This window comes from Athene noctua, chromosome 1 (genome assembly GCF_965140245.1).
Source record: "Athene noctua chromosome 1, bAthNoc1.hap1.1, whole genome shotgun sequence".
In the NCBI taxonomy this organism is placed as follows: domain Eukaryota; kingdom Metazoa; phylum Chordata; class Aves; order Strigiformes; family Strigidae; genus Athene; species Athene noctua.
This window is the reverse complement of record NC_134037.1, coordinates 143,221,262-143,248,157: the sequence shown is the minus strand read 5'-3', so window position 1 is coordinate 143,248,157 and position 26,896 is coordinate 143,221,262. Positions and strand designations below refer to the sequence as shown.

The 26,896-nt window shown below is 40.6% G+C and overlaps 1 protein-coding gene across 2 annotated transcripts in view; it reads left to right on the top strand.

Annotated features, from left to right (window-relative positions):
* GUCA1C (guanylate cyclase activator 1C) overlaps window positions 1-26,549 on the top strand; it is a 42,909-nt gene extending 16,360 nt beyond the window's left edge. For both annotated transcript variants that reach the window (XM_074898868.1, XM_074898877.1), the window contains exons 2-4: window positions 18,729-18,878; window positions 22,941-23,028; window positions 26,090-26,549. In XM_074898868.1, coding sequence (XP_074754969.1) covers window positions 18,729-18,878; window positions 22,941-23,028; window positions 26,090-26,220 — 369 coding nt within the window. In that variant the 3' untranslated portion in view covers window positions 26,221-26,549. The remainder of the gene's footprint in view (window positions 1-18,728; window positions 18,879-22,940; window positions 23,029-26,089) is intronic.
* The last annotated feature ends 347 nt before the right edge of the window (window positions 26,550-26,896 follow it).

Below are 26,896 nucleotides of genomic sequence, written 5' to 3'. Positions count from 1 at the left end.
ATTCTGAATTAATCTAAAAGTGAGGAGCATAGAATAAAAGCTGGTTTCAGAAAGAGCATTTGTTCTCTTCTAGTTGCTGTGGCAGTAGCCAAACACACTCAAAACAAAATGAGAATCCTCTGCTAATTGTTGTTTCCCTATCTGATGTTGCAGAGTTGTGTCACACTGCTCTGCAGGCTGTCATCACTCTCATATATGAAATAGTCAAGTTGCCAGGTAGTAAAGCAACTTTTCCTGTAAGAAGTAGAGAGCAAATGTTTTAAGGAGGACTTAATACAAGTGTTTTAAACATAGAGGGACAGTATGTATTATACAAAGGACAGAGAATCAGGAGAAGCTGCACCAGGATTGTCAGCTGGAGAACATGCTGTCTTTTCAGCATGGCTTACAGGATCAGCATCCTGAAAGATCTCAGCTGCTTCATCTGTTTGACTGAACTCTCTCTTCTACCAGGAACTTTCTTGCTGCATCTTTCTGGACTTTACCTTATCATTGTCTTCATCCTCATCTTCCTCAGATGAACCAAGATCAATAAAGGCTAAAGGATGGAAAAACAGGATAATGGCCAGGAATTCAGTCTCACACAAATACTGTTTCATCACCCATCATATTTCTTACCATCACACCTTTCAGGAACACATCCTTGGCTGTATAGTCAAAACAAGAGAAAGCATTTCTCCCTACTGTTTTATCCCATGTCTCTATTTTGTAATGCTCAGGGTCACAGACAACAGAACAATGAGGTGTGGCCTGCTTGATTACAGCAAACTGTAAGGTTGGAACAGTAGTAGTCCCTTCACCAGAGACAGCCACGTGTGTCCAGCACCATCACCTCACCATCCGCCAAACAAGGACTGGGCCACTCAAGTAGAGCAAATCTATGCATTTGCCAGCCTTCACAGCTAAGGACTTTTCCAAACTGAATCACAGAATTATCTAGGTTGGAAAAGACCTTGAAGATCATCCAGTCCAACCATTAACCTAACATTAGCAGTTCCCAAATAGACCATATCCCTCAGTGCTAATTCAACACTACTCTTAAAAGCCTCCAGGGATGGGGACTCCACCACCTCCCTGGGCAGCCCATTCCAACACCCAACAACTCCTTCTGGAAAGAAATGCTTCCTAATATCCAGTCTAGACCTTCCCTGGCACAACTTGAGGCCATTCCCTCTTGTCCTATCGCTTGTTACTTGGTTAAAGAGACTCATCTCCAGCTCTCTGCAACCTCCTTTCAGGTAGCTGTAGAGGGCGATGAGGTCTCCCCTCAGCCTCCTCTTCTCCAGACTAAACACCCCCAGTTCCCTCAGCCGCTCCTCGCACGACCTGTGCTCCAGACCCTGCACCAGCTTCGTTTCCCTTCTCTGGACACGCTCGAGTCATTCAATGTCCTTTCTGTAGTGAGGGGCCCAAAACTGAACACAGGAATCGAGGTGCGGCCTCACCAGTGCCGAGTACAGGGGTCAGATCCCTTCCCTGTCCCTGCTGGCCACGCTATTGCTGACACAAGCCAGGATGCCATTGGCCTTCTTGGCCCCCTGGGCACACTGCTGGCTCCTGTTCAGCCGGCTGTCAATCAACACCCCCAGGTCCCTCTCTGACTGGCAGCTCTCCAGCCACTCTTCCCCAAGCCTGTAGCGCTGCTGGGGGTTGTTGTGGCCCAAGGGCAGCCCCCGGCATTTGGCCTTATGGAAACTCCCCCAGTTGGCCTCAGCCCATGGCTCCAGCCTGTCCAGGTCTCTCTGCAGAGCCTCCCTACCCTCGAGCACATCAACACTCCCACCCAACTGGGTGTCATCTGCAAACTGACTGAGGGTGCCCTCGATCCCCTCGTCTAGATCATCAATAAAGATGTTAAACAGGAGTGGCCCCAACACCGAGCCCTGGGGGACACCACTCGTGACTGGCCGCCAACCGGATTTAACTCCATTCCCCACAACTCTTTGGGCTCAGCCATCCAGACAGTTTTTTACCCATCAAAGCGTGTGCCCATCCAAGCTTCGAGCAGCCAGTTTTAGCAGGAGAATGCTGTGGGAAATGGTATCAAAGGCCTTACTAAAGTCAAGGTAAACAACATCCACAGCCTTTCCCTCCTCCAATAAGCAGGCCACCCTGTCGTAGAAGGAGATCAGATTTGTCAGGCAGGACCTGCCTTTCATAACCCCATGCTGACTGGGTCTGATCATCTGGTTGTCTATTATATGACTTCTAATGGCACTCGAGATGACCTGCTCCATGACCTTCCCTGGCACCGAGGTCAGACTGACAGGTCTATAGTTTCCTGGACCCTCCTTTCTGCCTTTCCTGTAGATGGGTGTCACATTTGCCACCCTCCAGTCCAACGGGACCTCCCCAGTTAGCCATGATTTCAGGTAAATTATGGACAGCGGCTTGGTGAGCACATCTGCCAACTCTTTCAGCACCCTTGGGTGTAACCCATCCAGTCCCACAGACCTGTGTGCACCCAAGTGGTGCAGCAGGTCTCTGACCACCTCCTCTTCAACTGTGCTGACCTCACTCTGCTTCCCCTCCCCATCTCCCAGCTCCTGAGGCTGGGTGTCCAGGGAACAGCCAGTTCCACTGCTAAAGGCTGAGGCAAAGTAGGCGTTGAGCACCTCAGCCTTTTCCTCATCCTTAGTTACCACGTTTCCCTCTGCATCCAGTAAAGGAGGGAGATTTTCCCTAATCCTCCTTTTGCTGTTAATGAATTTATAGAAACATTTTTTATTATCCTTAACAGCTGTGGCCAAGTTGAGCTCTAGCTGTGCTTTGGCTCTCCTAATGCTCTCCCTGCATAACTTCACTACATCTTTATAGTCTTCATGAGAGACCTGGCCCCTCTTCCAAAGGCGATAGATTCTCCTTCTGTTCTTGAGATCCAGCCAAAGGTCCCTGTTTAGCCAGGCCGGTCTCCTTCCCCACCTGCTTGTTTTCTGGCACACGGGAACAGCCTGCTCCTCTGCCTTTCAGACTTTGCTCTTGAGGTATGTCCAGCCTTCCTGGACTCCCATTTCCTTCAAGGCAGCCTCCCAAGGGATTTTGTTAATCAGTCTTTTGAGCAGGTCAAAGTTAGCCCTGCGGAAGTCTAAGGTGGCAGTTTTACTAACCACTCTCTTTGTTTCTCCAAGGATTGAAAATTCGACCATCTCCTGATGACTGCACCCTAGATAGGCTCCGGCCTTTACCTCCCCCACAAGCTCTTCCCTGTTCACAAGAAGCAGGTCCAGGACGGCACCTACCTTGGTCAGCTCTCAGCAGCTGTGTGAGGAAGTTTTCCTCCACACATTCCAGGAACCTCCTGGATTGTTCCCTCTCTGCTGTGTTGTGATCCCAGCAGATACCCAGGAGGTTAAAGTCCCCCACAAGAACAATGGCAAGTGACTGCGAGATTTCTCCCAACTGTTTACAGAAGTCTTCATCCACCTCACTGCTTTGGTTGGGGGTCTATAGCAGACTCCCACAGCAAGATCTGCTTTATTGGCCCTTAACCTAATCCACACACTCTCAACCCTGTTATCACTATACTTGATTTCTGAGCTCTCACAACATTCTCTTACATACAGGCCCACTCCACCACCTCTTCTTCCCTGTCTGTCCCTCCTGAAGAGCTTGTAGCCATCGACTGCAGCACTCCAGTCATGTGAGGCATCCTCACCACGTTTCTGTTATAGTTACTATGTCATAGTTCTCGTGCTGCATCATGGCCTCAAGCTCCCCCTGTTTGTGGCTCATACTGCATGCATTGGTATAGATGCACTTGAGATGACCATTGACAGAGATTGTGATCCTTGACTACATAGATCCTTATCCCTGTAGATATCCTTTTTTTCCCAGGGGTTTCATACATAGGTTTGCTGAAAATGTCAGCTCTCTCTGTAATGTGGTGTTAAGTTAAAGTTACAGCAAGGAGATCCCAACCTCTAGATTAGTTTCCAAGCTAAAAGAAAAATGAGGACTAAAAAAACAACAGAAAAACAAAGTAGAGGAATGGGTATTAAACAATACAACAGCTGGGAATCAAACTAGAGTGCAGCAAAACTTAGAAATCTGTGCTGATCACTATTCTGTGAGCATTTGTAAAGGTATGTTAGTATTGAGAGGATCAGCTTTGCTAGAGAAGGTTGTCAGGCAAACAAAACTAAATCTGGCATATTTGAGACCAGTAGAGATTTTTATTCAGACTAAAAATGGAAAGAAACAATTTAAGATGTTAAGATTTATATCCTGAGTCCATGACAACTTTCAACAAAGCTTTACAGATTTGTTGTATTTTAATCTCTATTCAGCATAATTGAATTTCTGTTACCATACAGCCTTTGTTTCTTTTTCTAACATTGTTAACAGCACTCTGTTTTCATAAGATTAATTATGATTTTTCCTTTATCACCAAGACTAATGACAACTATTTTTAAGGTTTACTTTTAGAATTAACAAGCATCAAACATCTTTCAAGTACATGGCTGTGATTTTTTAATGGGGTTAAATTGGGAATAAAGCGACAACAGACCAGCCTCTCAGGGCAGAAGAAAGGAATGTTTTATGTTATTGATGAGGTAAAATAAGAGGATCTCCTTATTCCATATGCCCACTTTTTGTCCTATAACCTTTCTACAGCTTTTTCTCCTCCCCCGAGTTTTTAGCAGAAATGTAGGCTTGCAGAACTGTAGGCTTTGATCCTCAAAAGTGCTTTTAGTTAAGTACAGATGCACAAAGAGTAGTGGATGGCTGACTGGGACCATCACACAGTGGGCTCTGAAATGGCAGCTATGAGTGTACAAATATGGGGTCATTATTCTTCCAGGACTTCATGTAGAACATTTAGGCACTGTGCAATATTAAGCAGATGATAATCTTTCACCTCCAAGCCACAGAAGTTAATGGATGCAAGTGGTTGCGTGCATAATGCATGAATTCAGAAAGAATTTGGTCATTTGAGTTTTTGCTTACATTCAGTTTCCCTCAGTACCATAGCAACTTCTTTTTGTCTGGTTGCTGCTTTCTAATAAATCTGAGTGGTGAAGTATACAAAACTTTTTGATAGAAGTTATTTCCTTTCTCTTAATAGTACCCTTTATATAGAAATGCTGTTTAGCTAGACAGCTAGCAAACTTAAACCTTCTCCCATGCTTCCCCCAGCTGACTCTTATAGATATATGACCTGTTTTCTTCCTTATCTAACTTTTTGTGGCCAGAAAATATCATGGTTTAATAGTGGGGCTTTTACAGTTTAAAATTGTTATGACTTCTATTGCTGAAGCTTATATATAAAAGCATATAGTTTGGGGACTAGCTTACAGTTGATCTATATCTAAAGAAGTACATTCTGGAAAACTTAAGTTATTTATTAAGGACTTCTATTCTCATCATTAAATGTATTTTTACCACGTAGGCTTCTGTTTTCTCACAAATCTGCTCAGAAAGCTGTGGTAAAGTGTTAGGCCTGAGATCAATCCAGAATTCCAATTACAGCAGCCTAATGCTCCTTGGGTTAACTTGGGGTCAGCCATGCTTGGAGGTACTCTGTCTATAAGATGACAAAACACTCTTAAAAGGTGCATAGACTTTCTTCTCTGTGTTCCACATATGCCCAGTTTAAAACCTCTACCATGTAAAGCCAGTGTGGAATATTAACCTCATAAGATGCCAATGGGACTTGGGGCAGGGGGGCGATAATTACCACTGCAGATTGCATTTCACCTCCTTGTTAGCCTTGCTGCTTCCAGCTGAAGTTTGTTACAGACATCCTTCTCTGACTTAGGATTTCCATTTTAAAAGAACAACTTGCCAGTAAACTGGAAACAGTTGAAAGGAATTATGGCAGTGTGGCAGGGGGTTTTGACAGTTTGTGATAGATTGAAAGCCCAGTCAAAGCTTGTTTCACTCAAGTCATTCATACAAATACCAACAGGAGTTCAGTTTCAAGCCAAAACCCTGCATTTCCTTCAGATGAAGGAGTTCAGCTCCCCACTCATGGAAATGACTGTGGTCAGTGGATGTACGACAGCGAGGAGTGCATCTTCACAGCACAATTCAATGTCCTGTAGAGAATGAGGTTCCCTCTGGTCTTGGCAGCAGGCAGACCATGTAAACTCAGAGTAAGGACTAACTTACTGTGCCGAAGAGGTAATGCTACTGTGGCTGTATGGCTTCTTGGACTCCGTTATCTGGCATATTTATACATGGCAGAGCATAGTACTGTACAGGTATTCACGCCTCTGCCTCCACAGAGTTCAATATAGAAAAGCTGTTTCTAGTCAGTGACTGTTTATACTGGAGATTAGTGACAGAGGCTATGTCCCAAAAGCTTTCTTCTCAGGAACACACTTAATAAATGCTAACCATTTCTGGAGTGTCTCTTGTGCAGACCACCAGCTGTTTCATAATTAAATGACCTTATACACCAAGTATGCAGATGTCTTTAATTTTTCCATGTTTCTTAAAAACAGGGGTTCTATGTCAAGACTTTCATCCTTTCCTTGACCTCTATGGGATGCTTTGCTAATAATTAAAATAAACAAACCCATAAATAAATATGCTAGTGAAGTTTGAAAGTTGTTCTTCATCATTCCTAGCTCAAATAAAAAATAAAGATGCTGAACATTCAGAACTGTAATTGCAAAGTTAACTTTCCTTGAGATTATCACGAGGAGTGCAGGAGGTAGTATTTAAGCAAACATTTTATTCATGACTCATACATTAATACTTGTAAGCATTATTTATACAATGGCACTGGAAGTATAATGAATGGTGGGTTTATCTTCTGCCACAGCTTTCCAATGAAAACCTTCAAAAATAATGTTTTTATTAAAATACAAGTGCAACAGAGTTCATGTTTTAAGGTTCTCTTTATTGGGTCATTTTAGGGAAAAATCGTCTCAGTCTTCTTCACCCTTAAGCTATTTGTAATACAAAATGAAAAAGCTGCAACCACATACAAGTAAGCTGAATTTCTCCTTTTTTATTCCCTCTACATTTCAGTCTACACATAACTGTCATGCAGACCTAGTTCATGCAGCCTACTGACAAATTTTAGAGAGGAAACTGTTATGTTTATCTAAAATACTTCAGTATTGCCAGGTATACTGATGTATATTTGGTTTTCTGTGAGAATATGTATCATATTTCAGAGAGATTATATTCTTCAAAATGAGGTTAAATCAATGTTGAAGGAGAGTGCATATCTAGAAAAATAATGTCTGCTGTCTCCATAACGGAAGCGTTCCTTGCTCTTAAACAGAACTAAGGAAATATTCTATAGTCAGCACTGCTACTATTTAACACTTATTTAAAAAAAATCTTATTTCTTTCAATCAGAAAACCAGATCATTGTCATTCACTTCCACTGGCTTACAGACAGGTTTTGCGACCACTAAAAATAAAAACTGAACACTGTAAGAATTGATTGATTGGGCTCTTATGACTTGTGAAGGACAAAGTTTGTCTAGCCATTTAACATGTGAAGCAATGTACCGGAAATGGGATGTGCTACTGTAGTTCTCTTATTGTTTATTTTGGCATTAATTGAAACTAGTTACAGGAATAAGTGTCTGTTGCTTTGTATTATTTTCATATTTTAAAAGGTAGGATATACTGTGAAAAGTAAAGAAAATTAATAGGCATGTGGCACCAAAGGAAAATTATGCAAGTTCAAGGATTTTCTGTTAACATTTTATAAAGCATTGGGTAGTCCTCAACAGTGAACAGTATTTTCTGCTACACTTCTTATGCAGAGATAAAGCTGGTAGATGTAGAAAAATGGACACTCCACAACAAAGAGTTTAGGAAATCTTTCGATAAGGAGCCACTGTCAATCTTTAATCGTCTTTCTAGTTTGTGCTTTTTCATTTAAATTTTAAAGTAGTTCTGTGATAAACTAGAGTTCATCTGACATCATTATGCAGATTAGAACTATAAAAAAGATTTTTAAAGGAATCCATTTTAAAATCTAAAGAAGAAAGTTAAAACAGGCTGTTCAATGTAGAACAGATAATAAGAAATGTAAAAATGTGTTACTTCAATAGAACTTTGTTGTGTGTTGAAATGACTACATAGTAATGTAAAATAAATCTCAAACTGTAACTTCTTTTTTTTTTTTTTTCCTTGAAGAATGAGAATTTCCCTTCACTCATACTTTGCACAATGCTGACAATTGTTGGGAGGCAGACCACCATTCCTTTTTTCCTCATCCTAGCTCCTTCCCCACTATCCTGCTGTGTCTTTATTGTTAAATTTTTAGGTAGACTTTTCATCATCTGATTCTGTGTTCTGGCTATATATAGATGTTATTCTCTCTGGTTATAGGGACATGAATGGGATTAGCCAAGTATATCTTCTCAGGTATTTTAGTAACAGAAAATGTGAATCATTTGGTCATGAAATTCTCTTTGAAAGCAGTGGTTGCACCTCACACTCCAAGAAAAACATGCAAATGTTCACAGAAAGATGCAATATTTTTCAGAGATGTTTTGATGATTAAAGTAACTCATTCTTCATTTGACTTTCAGTTGTTTTCTACCTCCACTTTCTCTCCCTTCTTAAGAACTGAGGGACAGAGGAATATTATTTCCATCTATATGAGGCAATTAGTTGCTAGAGATTCTATTGAAGATATTATTTTGTTAAAGATTGACATGGCCCAACTATGCAATGGTTACTTAGCACTATGTGACAGCTGCATTCCTATTGAAGGCATTCTACATTCTTATTGAAGGCATGAAGAGCTCTTAAAAGATGGAATAAAATTACTCCTAGTGAGCAATATTTCAAACACTACCTGGAACGTAAATATTAAATGTTTCCACCTCTTGGGGATTAATTCTAATGGCTCATGGCCTCATTGCTATGAACTCTCCTTTGCTGGAAAATGTGATCTTCAGTTGGGCTTCCTTTCTCAGATTGTCTTGCTCTGATGCGACCTCAGGACCAGGAACAGCTGCTGTGATATGAATTGCCAGGCTGCCTACGGAGCTGACTACACTGTTTGCTGCATCCTTACACATTTGCAGGCACTACCAAAGTTGACACAATAGAATTGGGTGCAATCATAGAATCATAGCATGGTTTGGGTTGGAAGGGACCTTAAAGACCATCTAGTTCCAGCCCCCTGCCATGGGCAGGGATACCTTCCACTAGCCCAGGTTGCTCAAAGCCCCGTCCAGCCTGGCCTGGAACACTGCCAGGGAGGGGGCAGCCACAGCTGCTCTGGGAAACCTCTGCCACTGTCTCACCACACTCACGGGAAATAATTTCTTCCTTAGATCTAACCTAAATCTACTCTTTTTCATTTTAAAACTGTTACTCCTTCTCCTATCCCTACACTCCCTGATCAAGAGTCCCTCCCCACCTTTCCTGTAGCCCCTTTCAGTACTGGGAGGCCGCTATAAGGTCTCCCTGGAGCCTTCTCTTCTCCAGGCTGAACACCCCCAACTCTCTCAGCGTGTCCTCACAGGGGAGGTGCTCCAGTCCCTGATCATCTTCATGGCCTCCTCTGGACCCACTTGAGCAGGTCCATGTCCTTCTTACATTGGGGGCCCAAAGCTGGACACAACACTCCAGGTGGGGTCTTATGAGAGCAGAGTAGAGGGGGAGAGTCACCTTCACCAACCTGCTGACTACACTGCTCTTGCAGCCCAGGACACGGTTGGCTTTCTGGGCTGTGACCACACATTGCTGGCTCATAATCCATTTTCCATCCACCAATACCCCCAAGTCCTTCTCCGCAGGGCTTCTCTCAATCCACTCAATCACCCAGCCTGTATTTGTGCTTGGCATTGCACTGACCCCTGTGCAGGACCTGGCACTTGGCCTCGTTGAACTCCATGAGGTTTGCACGGTCCCACCTCTCCAGCCTGTCCAGGTCCCTCTGGATGGCACATCCCTCCAGTGTGTCAACCGCACCACACAGCTTGGTGTCACCAGCAAGCTGCTGACGGTGCACTCAGTCTCACTGTCCATGTTGCCAACAAAGATGTTAAACAGCACTGGCCCCTGAGGAACAGTACCCCTCACTGCTCTCCACTTGGACATTGAGCTGTTGACTGCAACATTTCGAGTGTGATCATCCAGCCAATTCCTTATTCACCAAGTGGTCCATCCATCAAATCCATGTGTCTCCAATTTAGACACGGTTAATAGTTAATAGTTATCCAAAGCAGGGTAAGAAAGGGTGGTAATTAAGGAAATATTTTCCCAAACTTTCCTGAATAATTTTCCTCTTGTGTATCTTAAGTCATCAAGTAGTTGTGCAAACATAAATTCAGCTGCACACATAATTTTAGGGATGTCTCCAAGCTGAATTGACTCTCTGGACAAGTACACTTTTCTTAGCTTACTCTAACCAGCTAGCTTAACCCAGGCAGTAAGGTTGCAGTAGCAACATCTGCATTACATACTACACTATGGAGCCAAGAGATATATAAGCTGGTATTATGGTTGGAAAGACATGTCATGTTTTATGCTATTCCTTTTCCATGGTTCATGTGTTGGCCCAACACATGTGGATAGCACTACCACTTCGCTCATAGAAGTCTAACTCTTGATTTTTCTGGTATTGAACCCTCCTTCAATCTCACAATTGCCTCTATTTAGTCTCCACTACAAGAAATACTTAGAAAATTTACTTTATTTTCATGACAGTTAAAGCTATCATATTGTAAAGTCAGCAATAAAAGCCTGTGTGTCAAAAAATTAGTCAGTTCTAAACCAAGGGCTAGAATAAAATAAGAATCAAGATATCTCTTAGCCAGAAAGAATTCTTCTGTCAGAACTAACAAAAATCTACAGTTCTTACTTCCTGAAATATTTGGGCTTTTTAGAGTTGACCTGTACATGTACAAACACTTTTCCCATTAATTTTGGACACAATCCAAGAAAAGCAACAAAAAGAACGAAGCCAAACCATTTGTTTATCCTTAATCTGGAGTAATGTTGCATAAAATTATCTCAAATGTAAAATAACTAGCCTGATTACTGTAAATAATGAGGAGGTTAAATTATGCTTTCCTGTGTTCATAGTTACATCATTGTCAGGATGCTTAAGTGCCTTTGAAAGATACTGTATTCTTATAAAAAATGCTATGGAATAGAAACTACGTTCTCTGAATATTTCACCTGATTCCATGAAAGACTACTCCATTTAATTATAGACTGTCTTAAAGAATGTCTTTGTTCTACTTCTTAACTACCCCCAGAATTTTTTTACATCCAATTTTATATATGGATTCCAAAAAGGAATCTATTACTTTGTAAAGACTTCCCACAATTATTGGTGCAATTTCACAATCTTAATTTTATTTTCTAGTGGTTTGGCAAAGGACTTACTGCTGTGATAGTACTAACATGCTATAATCATGTGTCATTACCAGCTAAAAGCCTACATTAGCATTATCATTAAAATCATCACTTGCTTAATGTCAGTACAGTTGAATTCTTGACTATAGGATTTGATGGTATGAGTTACGATCTAAAAGTTTTGGACCAGAGGTAATTCCTCAGTAGTGGCACAGCACCATCAAGCGTGGAAGGCTCAATTCTTTACACTGGATATTAAAGTGAGATCTGTCTCAGATTTCTATTACAGCATTGCAGAATTCAGTGGCTATTTTTACATTTCAGAAACAATCATCTGAATTTCCAATAAATTTTTTCTTTAAAAACAAAATTTCAAAATATTCACATAGGCAAGTACTACTAAGTAATATTCCAGTTGAGTGTTCCTTGCATTGCAGTCTTGACGCTTAGTTAGATTGGATTAAACTACGCGAAGGGACAGGGGTACTCGCAGTGCACACCATGGAGTGTCCCCCCTCACTGAAGAGCCCCTTCCGTTGATCTGTGCACAGCATGTCCAGACTCATTGTGTTTGCAGTAGAGATCTGCTGTGCTTGGGCAGTAGGTCCACGACGCTGTAGACCACAGCCAGGTCAAAGGCACAGTTTGTGCGTGGTGCAAGGCCAGATGTACCACCTCCACCAAGGCTTTGGCAGCTGGCTGGCAGCAGCCCCCTTCCACACCAGGGCCCAGCACCTGAGACACACAGGTTAAGACAGCTCAACCCATAGGTCCTGTACAAAGCTTAATGCCAACTACATTGCGCAAGAGACATAGAGAAAATAAATCACTGCATTGGATACAGAGAAATCAGCGGCAAAAAGTACTGACAATAAAAATTAAGCACTTGGAGGCTTGCTCAAGTGATTCTTCCACTTAACATTTTTTCCTTGTTGTTTTCTTTAACACGGATTAAATTTGTGTCACATTTTTAATGAACATCCTGTAGAAGCAAATGTAGCAAAACTCAATGTAAGTCAGTATAGAAAGGGAGGAATATGAAAGAATGATGAAGTTCAGTTTTATTTAAAAATAATCTTCATCGTCTACACAGTCTCCCACTGAGTTGTGCTACCTGAGTTCTTACACTCCCTGACTCTTTTTAAAACAAAAGAAAGGGTTTAGAGTTGTTTACTCTTCAGTGACTCAGTGACCAAAATTACACATCAAACCAAAGCAATTACACTTTTCTAACAACATGTGCAGGGTTTCTTTGAAATTTTCATTTAAGTGTAAACAAATTAGCATGTACTCTGCAGCTTTCACTGAGCTTAAAAAGCACTTGGAGCATATTACTACCATTACCAGCTAAACTGTAATTTTGTCACATTATGTGAATAGGCAATGAAGGTTAACTTTGTACGATTAATCATAATTACTTTTAAATACTACTTGTTAAATTATGATGTAGATAAAGGAGAAAGTAATTTTAATGAGAAACAGTTCAGGAATCTGCTTCTTTTATTAAGTATTTTTTAAAAGTGCAACTGTCTTTTTTTCTATTTATTTCCTTATTAATTACTAATAGAAAAGTTAGAGCTACTCCAGGTTTACATTTTCTTTTTCTCCTTGATTGTTTAAGTCTTACTTTGAAACAAGAAATATGCAATCATGAATCACACATTTGTAGGTGACGATGCTGGTAAACCATGCTTTGGAAATAATAATTGAAGAAAAAATGCAGCAGAAATTGGATGATCTGTTTTAACTAACTTGGCTGCAAACTTATGTAATGACACTAAATTCGTAGCTGCTTTCTTGTGACAAAACATGATCTATCACCTCCCGTTTTTTACAGCAATAAAAAATGCTATTAGGTAAAGAAGGTAGAGTATTAACTTTTTCCTTCCCTGAGGTCCTTCACCAGGTAGTATCAAGTAGATTAGGGAATTATAGCATATGTGTTTAGCTTTTATGAGCCTTCTTGCATACATTCCTTGAGACATTAATTCCTAAAAATATTATCTATGAGCACCCAAGATAAACTGCCAAATAGAGCATCTTTGCCACTAGAAGACACATATATCTTCAAAGTACTTTTCCTGGAGGTTTGCCCTGCCACATTCTTGGGTGTGTCAAACAAGAACAGTTTGCTTGAATTGTCAGCAAGAAATTTGCTGGAAAATGTACTATGTGGTCATGACTGCATTTTTCAGTTTTCTCTCTTGCCCACTGCTTTGTTTTAAATTGGGAAAGATGCTTCTGAAAGCACAGGCAGAGGCTCAAAATTAGGCATGCAGAAAGCTGAACCCCACCATCCAGGAGAAGATGGCAGAGAGTTAGGTCCTTGAGTACATGCCTTCCTTCAATACAGCCCTCCTGGGAACTGCTGTGCTATGCTGCAGGCTGAGAGCCAGACACAGCCCGATGCCTTGGTGATTTCCCTGTCTTCTCCAGTAATCTTGAAAGTCGTGAGTGATGGCAGCAAGTCGAGGAGTGGTTATTAATTTTAAAGAAATAAAATTGCCATCTTAACATTTTGGATTTCACCAGGTTTTATCAGGGTAGCCTACAAGCCTGAGAGCCAAGACTCATAGCGGGCTCTGCATTTCCAACTCCTCTAACACAAATGTCCTGGTATTTTCTAAATCCCCAAATCTCACAGGTCCACTCCATCTGGACAAAGCAGAACCTTGTGTAACAGTCTGGTCAATACAGCCTCCTCTCTTTATATAACAGTGGGTATTCAACTATCACAAAACCACTTAATGATCTACAGCTCCTAATTCCCTGCTTTGTTCTTCATCCTTATCTAATAGCCTTTCCTTGCCAAGAGTCTCCCCCCACTCCATGACAAATGACAGCTTTATTTACTTGGGAAACCAGTGATTCTGGCCATAGCCTGTGGGGGATCTGGAGGTCTCTCCAAGCCCCAAACTCCAATATCAGACCTTAGGCATGTGTCAAAGTAATAGAGTCATAGGTAGCTCTGTTATTTCTTCAGTAATGCATATGTAACCTTTGAGGAACAGATGAATACCTTTAGAAGCAAAAGAAAGTAAGGAAATGGGGGAAGATAAAATGGAGTGCAAACAATCCTCCTTTAGGTTTCTGAGGGCAGAGAAAGCATCACTATATTTGCAATGGGTTCTAGAGAGAAAGGGAAGCACATACAATTAGCTATAAATTCCTCAATTATTCTGAGCTGTTGTAATCTGCCTTTTAACCTGTGCCTTCTCCCTCTGCCTTATGAGGTTTAAGTAGTATACTGAAAGACAGGAGGTGGGAGGGAAGGTTCGAAATACTTAGACTATCTATATTTGCACACTTGTTAATCCTGATAAAGCCTGTTGAGCTATTCTCCTGGTGACAGGTTGAGTTTAGAGATTTTTCAGGAGCAAATTTTGTAAGACACAGCTTATTGTGTATAGACTCTTGGTAGAGTCCTCAGTGCTCAAATACAATGAGTTAACTCATTGTAGGGTTTTGCAGGGACAGAAATTGTCCCTTCCCACATGCATAGCCATGGTGTGTGGCTGGAGATGGATGGCAATCCCAGTAGCACTGCATCAATGCTGCTAGAAAATCACTCTCAGGTAAGAGCTAGGCAGCCAGCCAAAAGGCCAAGTTCAGATCATTCTGGCCCAACCTTGAACTACCATGCTGCTTAAAATCAGCTGCGTATTCATAGCGGACAAGTCAATTCTTTTTAATCTGTATTCAAATAGTTTGAAGCTGTGAGAGTTTTTTAAGGATCTGTGAAGATTAGGAATGCTATTCTGGGAATCAAAGGATAATGCCCTCCTACAGCTCTGGGGCTGGGGTATTAATTGCTGTTGTGTAACTCTATGGTCCCCCACTGCCTGACTGCCTCCACAGGACACACATCTCCATACTCACTGAACAAAAGTGAGCAGCCTCCAGCAACTGCACATAGGCTGACATTCTGAAGCAAAAACATCTCATAAAAAGATAAAATTAAATTGCTTTCTCCTCAGGAGACTCAGTAACTAATGAACAACTGAAATGGGGCCTGGGCCCTCGGCAGGGGCAGCCAGGACTGGTGGTGCCCTCAGGGCTGTGATGACCAATTTTACATCATCAGCAAATTCTCCTTCCAGTTCTGGACCTTTCTTTTGTCTTTGTTTTTTGAATCAAACAGTTCCAAGTGGCTTAAAGGATCACTCATCAATGAAAGCAAAACAAGCTACAAAAACACAGCATCAAAGGGCACAAACATATGTACAACCATAATGATGCGTCCTTAAGCTTCCAGTTCATCTGGTCAAGTAGTTAAGAGAGTTTAAAAAAAAAAAAAAAGTATATATTTTTATTAAGTCTGCTATCTGAAGCAGAAAGTCCAGAAGACTTCGAGGCATGCAAAAGAAGTTTTGAACCCATTTTTTTGGTGTCTCTCCAGCCCACTCCTCAGAACCACACTAGGAGATTTCTGCCCTGCTATTTTACATCATACCCAGAGGAGGTATCCTGTGAGCTTACCTCAGCTGGCTCTGCCCATTCCGACAATGAAGGGTGCAGGACTTCACTGGCCCTCCAGAGGCCCATGGTTTCCCAGTGTAACGTGCTGCAGCCAGGGAAGATAGGGACAGTGAAAAATAAGCCTTCCAGACATGGAAAATAAGCCTTCACGCACAAGAAATGCATTTATCATCCAAATCGGTCCAGTACCCTAAGGTGCCAAATAAGCAGGCTTCACCAGCATTAAGTCCATTTAATAAAAATATTAGGAATTTCCCCTTTGGAATAACAGAGTAAAGTACCAGAACTACATTATTTAATTCTTCCACCACTGGTAATCAGCTCTGGTTATTATGTTGTAGGGGTTTTTTTATAATTTTATTTTATTATTATTTATTATTTTTATTGTAGCCCTTTGCTTGTGAATTACTGACATCCTCATAAGTAACAGACACTTTACTGTGCGCACCACACAGAGTGAAGTTTTCCAGAGCCTGGAAATGCGTAAGGACCTACCTAGATACTTGTATTGTGAATGGTTATGGAGCAGCAGATAGATAAATCAGCACAGCAGTATTCTTTTAATAACATCGTAACACTTTTATTGTATTATTTGTTGTACTCACAAAACCACAGGATGATATACATAGATTACTGTTAAGATTTTTTTCATTATTTAATGTACTATTCTGAGGCTCTTGGATGCTACTGTAAAAAGCACAGTATTTCTCTTTCTCTGGGAAAGCTCTGTATATGCGTAACAAGATCACCATAGCCTTCTGCATCACATCAATGTTTTCTTTTCTACCTACAATATATGTTTTGATGTAGGAAGGAAAATAAGTACATTTCTCCTCAATGTTTTTGTGCAACGCTTCTGGTTCCATATCATGGAGATAAGCACATCTGACTTCTAAGTATGTTTATTCCTGATGCACTGGCTGCTGAGTTTAACATGTTGCCAGTGATCTTCGCATCTCTACAGAACTACAGTTTCTCTCAGCTGCTGTTCAGAGGTGGGACATTTCTGACCTTGGCCTTCAGTGCCTTCCTGAGAGGGACAGGCCAAACGATCCACCAGCTCATAATTACACACCCAGACACATGAAGATGATTATTACGTTGTCCAAACTTCTGATATTTTGTCAGAGCAACAGCACTGACACCAAGGAGTAGCAAGAAAGCAAGCAAAATACAGTTTTCCAAAATCCAAAGTGAAATGTGAGAGAGAAGAAAATTAAACTGGTCACGGACACCCAGCAAGTCTAAAATTAATCTGCAGTTTCAGTAAGTAGTATGAAATGCAATAAAAAAACAGCAATGTGAAATGCATCTAACCACATTCTTAACAGATCTATCAAATCAGATAATGGAAATGTAATCAGCAAAATAAACTCTGCCCTTCAGTAAGATACCTGATGAGGCACTTCTTGAAATAATACTTGCAAAATGCAAACTCAAGCTGTTGTGCCAAAAAGAAGCATAAAGTTTCTGCTACATTATGTATCTTTTTTTGGTAAAGCATCTGCTTTTAATACTGGACTTAATCTTCTTTGAAAACTACATGTAGTTACTGCCAAACTTAATTTAATCCTAAACAGTGGTTGAATAGTGTCTTTGCTTTTGCTGCATTTGCTGTGATTGCAATTAAAGTAAATCCAGAAACCCCAACAGAACCTGCACAGTCTGTGAAGCAATGGTCAGTCTGCACAAGTCATGCATTCACCGTTTCTACAAGTACAATGAATTCTGTGTGTCTGAAACATTGGATTTACCTCTCAGGTGCCACTCTGCCAAACAGCCTTGCACAGAAATCAAAACAAGCACTACAGATATGGCAATGAGTTGCACCGTACCTTTACAAGACTTCTTTTCCTTTAGTCTAGTACAGTCTCAAGGACAGATTCATGCCTGCTGATTGCAAAACCAACCGGGAAGATGTGTGTTGACATATGACAATAAAAATAAGCAACATGCTATACCTACTAGATACTCGTACAAACTTCTCTTCTGAAATCACAGGCCATCTGAAACTGATGACAGCATTTCCAAGGTTTTCCAAGCAATTGGATTCTGACCAACATAAAGATCAGAAGATTAAACTTCCCAGCTGTTAATTCTTTCCATATGCACATGAGAAACAGTTGGAGCAAGTACACTCCAAATTCAGCAACTGTTTCTTCCATCCTCACCACATTTTATACAGAAACAGAGGAACTGTCACAGTAGCTTAGACCACCTGACCATGGAGGCTTGTCCTTGACAGGTTTCCATCAACAGCTTCAGAGAAGGAAGCAGAAAATATGGAAATTAATCCATCTGAAATGTTCTTTCCCTATGATTATCCCGCAATCCTCACTACTTAGAAACTAGTTAATGACTTGAAGGCTTTATATCCCATGCAAAATGTATTAGTCAGAGAGACCTGATGTCTATACAGACAAACCACAGTACCTGGAGTTCATGCCAGGTCACTGGTTACAGTGTACAACACTTACTACATGATCTCTCAGATAAGAAACACCTGGAACAGCTCTACTGCATTGGAAATCATCCGTAGTTCTGCAGTACTCACATGAATATAAGCAATTCCACTGTTGACATCTCATTAGTACCAAACCTGATATCCCAGACTCCCATTTTCTGCATGTGGAAGTCTTCCACAAAACTGTTTCTCTTCTCAAAAAATGTCAGTAACAATTGCTCAGAACAGATTTGCCCCCCACTGCCTACAGCTTTCAGGAGAGAACAAAAGTGTCTGTGCTAATGCCCCTTCCTATAGCGCTTTCAGATGAGTGCATCCTTTTTAAACACCACAGGAGATTTCTGTGTTAAGGTGCTTTACAAATCATTGTGTATTACAGTTATTTGTGTATTACATTGTGTATTACAATTTGGTGACCTGTTTCCGTGAAATCGCCAGAGTGAACAAAAAAACAACACTGTTAAATAGGGTGGTTTTTTCTCTCTCTCTCTCTTAGGATGGATTTATAGACTTCTTGGAGTTCATAGCTGCAATAAACTTGGTTATACGAGGGAAAATTGACCAGAAATTGAAATGGTATTTTAAGCTATACGATGCTGATGGAAATGGATGTATTGACAAAAAAGAACTATTAAGCATATTCACGGTAAGCAAGCTATGACCAACAGCAAGAGAATCTGACATAGCACATTGCCCCTGAAACAACGGTTCATCATGTGTTGTAAATGGATTGTCTGTACTTTACTTAATGTTTTACACTTGTAAAACCAGAATTGTTCTGACTAGTGACACTCCCGCCATTAGTTTCTTTCTTACTGAAGTAAACATATCTAAGTAGTATTTTACTTTAAACTATAGTTCTACAGATATAATGGTATACTGAAGGTGAAGAACTGTAGAAACAGTAGAGACATTATTGTGATAAACTTTACTATAAGGCAGGGTAGAACTGAAGCAACATAATGAATAAAAACAGCTGGTTACAAGTGTTTGTGCCAATCTGTTGTGGAAAACTGGCTTCTCAAACTGAACTTTCTGCAAGAAACAATCTAAATGTCATCAAAATATTCCAATATTTTAATTTTTTTAAAGCTTTCAGCTTTGTTTACTACAAATGTCATTACCTCTATTTTAAAATTAAATTGGGAAAATTTAATTTTACCACTAAATCATACAGTGACATTTGGATACAAATATCTTCGAAAATTTTGCAGAAAATGGGTCCATTTCAAAACCATAAAACCAAAGCAGTACAATTCTCTCTTTAAAATGATTTCTGTGCTTTTCAACTTGTTCTAGTGAAATATTATTTTGCACTCAGGCATAATATGTTTCATTGTAAATATGAATGACTTAGTACTGCTCCCTAAATGTACAGGACTCACTACAGATTAAGATTTTGCTGCGGGGAGCACAAAATCTAAGCAGGGATTTAATGCCATGATAAACAAGGAATACACTTTTCCTGGATTCTGTATTACTGCTGGTGCCTGGCTAGTCACTGTTAGAGACTTTCAAGAGCTGCTGCCAAAATTAAAAGGAACTGGTACCAGATGGAGTCACGGGGTCAAACTAATAAAGATGATGCATCACCTTGTAAAGAGCAGCTTTCTAAAGGTAGAAGGAGAAGCTGTATCTCCCAGATTTCTCCTCATTTAAGACTAATGACATCTTTCTTTTGCATCATTTTTCACCCAGGTGACTGTGTTTTGTCTTGGGCTTTATCTGAAAAGAGAATTAAAATCCTTTTAATGTAAAGAAGATTTCTTTTTCAATTTAACTGGTTTTAAAACCAGTTTAAACCTCCATGTGTTTTCTTTTCTTTTGGAGTACAAGAGCTTTAATTCAAACCCACATAAGTCATTTGATCTAGCCTATATTAAAATTGCTGGGCTCTAAATAAATATAAAAATACAGGCTCACAGCTATTAGGGGCCCTGCTTATACTAAGCATCAGTAAACAAGGTCTTGTCCAAAAAGATACATCATAACTGAGATATTAAGTTACAGAATCACAGAATCACAGGATCATTCAGGTTGGAAAAGACTCTTGGGATCATCAAGTCCAACCATCAGCCCTACTCTGCAAAGTTCTCCCCTACACCACATCCCCCAACACCTCATCTAAGCGACCCTTAAACACATCCAGGGATGGTGACTCCACGCCCTCCCTGGGCAGCCTATTCCACTGTCTGACCACTCTTTCTGTGAAAAATTTATCCTAATATCCAGTCTGAACCTCCCCTGTTGTAGTTTAAAGCCATTCCCTCTTGTTCTGTCACTAATTACCTATGAGAAGAGACCAGCACCAACCTCTCTACAATGTGTCCTTCCAGGGAGCTGTAGAGAGTGACAAGGTCTCCCCTCAGCCTTCTCTTCCTCAAGCTAAACAGTCCCAGCTCCCTCAATCTCTCCTCATAGGATTTATTCTCCAGGCCCTTCACCAGCTCCGTTGCCCTCCTCTGCACTCACCCCAGCACCTCGAGATCTCTCTCGTATTGAGGTGCCAAAACTGGACACAACATTCCAGGTGTGGCCTCACCAGTGCAGAGCACAGGGGGACTGTCACCTCCCTACTTCTGCTGGTCACACTATTGCTGACACAAGCCAGGATGCCGTTGGCTTTCTTGGCCACCTGGGCACACTGCCGGCTCATGTTCAGCTGCTTGTCAGTTAGAACCCCCAGATCCTTCTCTCCCAGACAGCTCCAGCTCCCCAAGCCTGTAGCCATGCAGGGGTTTGTTGTGGCCCAAGGGCAGGAACTGGCACTTGGCCTTGTTGAAGCTCATCCTGTTGACACTGGCCACCGATCCAATCTATCCAAGTCTCTCTGTAGTGCCTCCCCATCCTCGTGCAGATCGACACTCCCGCTTAACTTGGTGTCATCTGAGAATTTACTGATAATACACTCTACGTCCTTATCAAGATCATCAATAAAGATGTTAAACAGAAATGATCCCAACACCAAGCCCTGAGGAACACCACTTGTGACCGGACACCAGCTGGATTTAGCTCCACTGACCACCACTCTCTGGGACTGTTCATCCAGCCAGTGCTTGACCCAGCAGACCATTTGCTCATCCAGGCCATGGGCAGCCAGTTTTTCTATGAGAATTCTATGGGAAACTGTGTTGAATGCTTTTCGAAAATCCAGGTAGACAATATCCACAGCTTTTCCCGCGTCCAATAATTGGGTCATTTTGTCACAGAAGGAGATCAAGTTTGTCAGGCAGGACCCGCCTTTCATAAACCCATGCTGACTGGGCCTGATCCCCTGGTTGTCCATTATATGACTTTTAATGATATGACTTTTTTTCAATGATATAACTTTTAATTTAAATCACGGAAGTCCTATTAAAACTTCATCTGTCCCTACAACTATGCAAACTTTGTCTCAGCAGATCATAATCAACCCTCAAAATTCCTTCCAGAAAACTACGCACCCTCTCAATGCCTTTTAACAGCCCAGTTATTTTATGCTATTATTTAAGGTGGTTCTGTGATAGTCAGTGATTCAAGTACTTCAGGAACCACTGCGTTACTCTTAGCACTATGACAAAGTTAACTGTGGCAGAGGTACAACTTCTGAAGACTATATCAGGGTCAGACATATAAAACAGTGAAAGTTTCTAAAGTATGAATTAGTAATACAAACAAGTTTATGTACTTATTTTTGTAAAATTCTTGCTGCCTTTTGGAACTCATTTGTGTAAAGTAAGATAAAGACAGTGATGGTCAAGAATTCCACATCAGTGCTGAATAGCTGAACTTAATGCTTTCTTTAAATATAATGAGTTCTAATATAGTATCAGGAATACTGAAAGAAACAACTGGCACATATGGTGAATTATTGTACACAACACAGTTTATCTCAAGATAATTCACGTGCAGAAAAACAAATTCTATAGTATGCCCATTGTAGAACATGCATGTATGTGTATTTATAAATATATATGCAGGTATTTTCCCAGTCACTTACTAATTGGGATATTGAGTTTGAATCCAACTCTATAAACACCTGCTTGTTGCACCTGACACACTGGCTATAAATTTAGGCTCCTATTTTATTAACCCAAATGATGACCATAATGAAAAAATTAGTGTCCCACTGAATGGAATATAATTTTGAAAAAATATTCATTTATACCTTTACTCCAAATATTGGGTCCTTTTGACACAGAAAAAGTAGAGGGGAGACTTCTGGTTTTCTAAATTTCTTTGGAGGATGAGTAAATTCTGCCAGTTTCCAGGACTGCAGGTCTGACTTTATTTGTGATTACTAAATTAAACATGTCTTAATAGGAAAACGACTTAGGCTTTCTCGTCATGTGCTTTCAGCTGTGAAAAACTATACTATATTTAAATCACACAGACCATAGGGCACTCTCTGAAGACACAGAACTCTCAAGGGCCAGAGAAAAATGCTGGTGTGGAATCTAAAGTGTATTGCAGAGCAGAGGTGTCACATGGTTTCAGAAGACCTTCAGAGATATGTAAATTAGCCTGTAATCTTCAGGCTGTGTTATGTTAATTAAATTTCCAATCCTCATTACTAAAGATTTACTTGAAATAGCTATTTATTTAGATATTTTTTGAAAGCGTTGGTGAACTAAAGATCTGCATTGCAATTACAGCAGTTGTCAGTGTATTGTTTTCACAGCTTGATGGAAAAAAAGTCTGAAAGAACTTTCTGCATTTCTGCATTCAGGCTATCCAGGCTATTAATGGCTACACCAGCATGTCTCCTGAAGAGTTCACAAACATGGTATTTCAGAAGATAGATGTGAACAATGATGGTAAGAATCCAGGTTTTCTTGGCATTGGCAGGGATTTTCCTCCTTTCATAAAGAAGCGTGAGATCAAGAGGGGAGTTGAACACACTACTGAAGACCTGACTGGTTTAGGTTAACAGAAAGCCTGAATCTGTTCTTCTTTACCCATGCTACTTCAGCTTTACAGTGAAGTGTAAGTCAACTGAGTTGATTAAGCTGACCTGGGAATTACATGCAGTAGGGGCTTAAACATGGAGGTCTTGCACTCTTCATCCAAAATGTCAGTGCTCTGGTTGCACATAAAAATGAAAGTGTAACCAAGGGGGTTTTCTCAGTATATTTGTGTTGGTTTAATCTATCTAAAATGGATAAGAAAACTAATTAAGATGCATGTTTGCACATGCTCTAGCATGTTGTAAAGATTGGACAGCATATTGGATGTCCTTAAAGGCTGATTGTTAACACATGCTAAGACATATGCTACTGTTTTTTCTCAAGATAGGTAGATTAAGCCAACTGGGACTTGCATTTGGAAACTAAAACTTTAATTCACTGCTTCAGAATTGTTTCCAGTAGAAAACTTGTCACATGTGAATGTCTTCCCTCATACTTCTAATCATGAAGATCCTCCTTCCACTGATGTTTTACATCAATTACTGCAATCACTGACAAATTAGGAATATCGAGAAAGCATTGCAAAATCAGATGCCAGTCCAGAATTGTGGGCTTTTTTTTTTTTGTTAATTTTTCTGGTCTTATTTGGTGTATTAAGTTTACTTTAAAAAAAAGCTGTTTGCGATACATAATCAGAGCATAAACAGTGATCTTGTGATTCATGTGAATAAATGGTAGAGGATTTTTCCACCACTTGCTTGGCCCATCTTTTGGGCGAAGGCAAACCAAAGGACTCCAAATAACATACAGCCATATTCTAGAATCTAAATCAAATTCTATGATTATTCATACCTTGGACCCTGCTTTGACCATATGTTTACTGCAAGTAACAATGGTATCTGAGCTAGACCCTCAGCTGAAAAAATAACTTTTGCGTCTTACATTTTAACACTGAAATGCCAGAACATGAATTATTCAGAATTATCTTCATAATACTCCCATTTCAAATTGCCTTCCATAGTTAGTTGTTTCTTAAATAGCTGCAAAGCAGCAGGACTAGCTCCACCTGAGGAATGGGACAAATTTTACCAAATTTAACTTAATCTATGCTACCTCCTTGTAGCTTCTTATTACAGAAACAGCCAGACAGACAAATAAGTTGTAGTGTCCTTCCTCATGTTAAAATACAAGAAATAATCCCATGGTTGTAAGGAACAATTCTTAAAACAAATCTGCTGATGGCTTGCAATTTTCATTATCTCAAGGAAATCTGAGTGAGTGTGGACATGTCAGTGTAACCACATCTCACTGGTAACTGCAGTGGTTTTGGTATGCTTGCATGCTGGTATTCATACTTTAAAATATATAGCCTGGAATCAAGAGGAGGGAATTCAAGACCAGTTGACCTGCATAAGCAGGAAAATGATGCAGCATGTCCATTTGACAAGTCCAGGAAACCCACCCACCGAAAGACCTCAGTCAAAGGCAATACAGAGGGAAGGGGATGGGAAGTAAGAGAGGTGCCTGGGATAGGAGGAGAGATCGGATAAAGTGAGTGGATGAGCAGCAAAGCAGGAGGATGCAGACAAACATATAGAGTTGGTGCTCTGTCTCTGCTTCTGGGATGGAAGGGGGTGCAGGAGTTGAAAGAGGAGGCACGAGCATCCTCAGTGCACTGCACACCAGCCCCTGGACAGGATCTTACTCCTCTCACTGAAGCCTAAAAGCCAGGACTTCTGTTGAATGACATCTTTCCACTCTAATGGTATGTATAGGAGCCTGCTCACCAGTTCAGTGAGGACCCATATGACTAAAGAGGAAGCAGCCTTTACTGCCCATGGGTAGAAAGCGGTTTTCACATTTTTCAAATGCTGATCATTTTCCTTTTTCACATCAGAAGAAGTTTCCCAGGTTGCCATGAACAAAAACCAAAACACAAGAAACCTCTGGGGAGTACTTAAATCTGAAAATAGCCAAAAGGCACCTAGCTAAGTATTCACCAGAAGTGCATGCGACTTGAATTGCTACTCCCCTGCACTCTGGGGCCCAAAGTCATCCAGCTATTTTCCTCTTTGCCTGGTCTCTTGTCATTTCTTATTTCAGTGAGAAACCAATCATTGTTGTGATTTTAACAAGAAACTTTAAACCATTCTCAGAGGAAAGGATCAAGCTCTTCCTATTAAACCAAGGTCTGTTTCCCCTCAGAGAAAAACAGTATCACTGGATTAACTTCTAACCAGAGAATTGTATACACTCCTGTGTACTATGCAAGCAGACACACATGCCTAGGACTGGCCTTTGTCTCTGCTGACAGGGAAGAGAGCAGGAAAAGAGGAAGAATGCTAAACAGTGCTCCTGCTCCTCAATAAAAGAGATGTTATAGTTGTTTTGCAGCTTCCAAGGTATTATCTGATTCTGACAAGAGCACAAAAAATCACACTCTAAATGATCGTTTCAGTTGCTTGGAAGAATTTATCTAATCAAACTACTTAACTGATCTTTTCTTACTGCATCTTACCATGTCTCTAAACAATCTTAGTAGTCAACACGGGGAGTATGCCTGGTAATCCTCAGCAAATCACACCCTAATCTCTGTTAAAAATACCTGTAAAATAAATTCCAGTTAGCTCAGTGAAAATTGGTCCATATATCTAAATTCAGCCTTGATACAGGCTTCATGAGCATCTTTTCACACATTTAAGTCACCACAGATACTGAGCACTCATAGCTGTCTTAGAACTTTCAGTGAAAGCTATGTTTGATCTGTTTTAACAGAAAAAAAAAAAAAGAGTCTGAGTTCTAGGATCTAATGCAAAGTGGGAAAACACTAGCAAACTCTTCTTGCATTTGCCTGTCATCACAGAACCGGGAAGCTTCCTGCAGGATTCAATCTGGCATGAATGGCCTTGTGTTGGATTAAGAGTGATTGCTGGGTTTCTCAGTTCCTAAGGAGTATCTGACTTTCTTTTAGGGGAACTGACTTTAGAAGAGTTTATCACTGGTGTGGAAAAAGACGAGGGACTAATGGAATTGATTACGAAAACTTTCGACCTTTCCAACGTACTCAAAGTCATACAGAGCGGCAGGAGACACAGCATGTGAAGGATCCTATGGTGGATGTAGCATCTGTGGTACCATTTCAAGGAAGATAATATTTGATACATTAAGAATATCTGACAAATTTTACTCTTGACTCCATAACTCTCTTTTACTTTCCTTTATTCTTTCCCTGTTAATGACTGTGGCAGCCACTGAACACAAATCTTTGCCCACATATAATAGAACAGCTATCTGATGCACTAGAAATAACTTATTTTGTCTCTATGAACACTGTTCAGACTAATCAATAAAATAATGAAAATATTGTAAAATTAAACCTTTCTAGAAGACACAGAGTTAATAAATTTCACAGAATCATCTAGGTTGGAAAAGACCTGGAAAATCACCTAGTCCAACCATTAACTTAACAGTGACAGTTCCCAACTACACCATATCCCTCAGCACTATGACAGCCTGACTTAATCCCCTCCAGGGATGGGGACTCCACCATCTCCCTGGGCAGCCCATTCCAACACCCAACAATGCCTTCTGGAAAGAAATGCTTCCTAATATCCAGTCTAAACCTTCCCTGGTGCAACTTGAGGCCATTCCCTCTTGTCCTGTCGCTTGTTACTTGGTTAAAGAGACTCAAACCCAGCTCTCTGCAACCTCCTTTCAGGTAGCTGTAGAGGGCGATGAGGTCTCCCCTCAGCCTCCTCTTCTCCAGACTAAACACCCC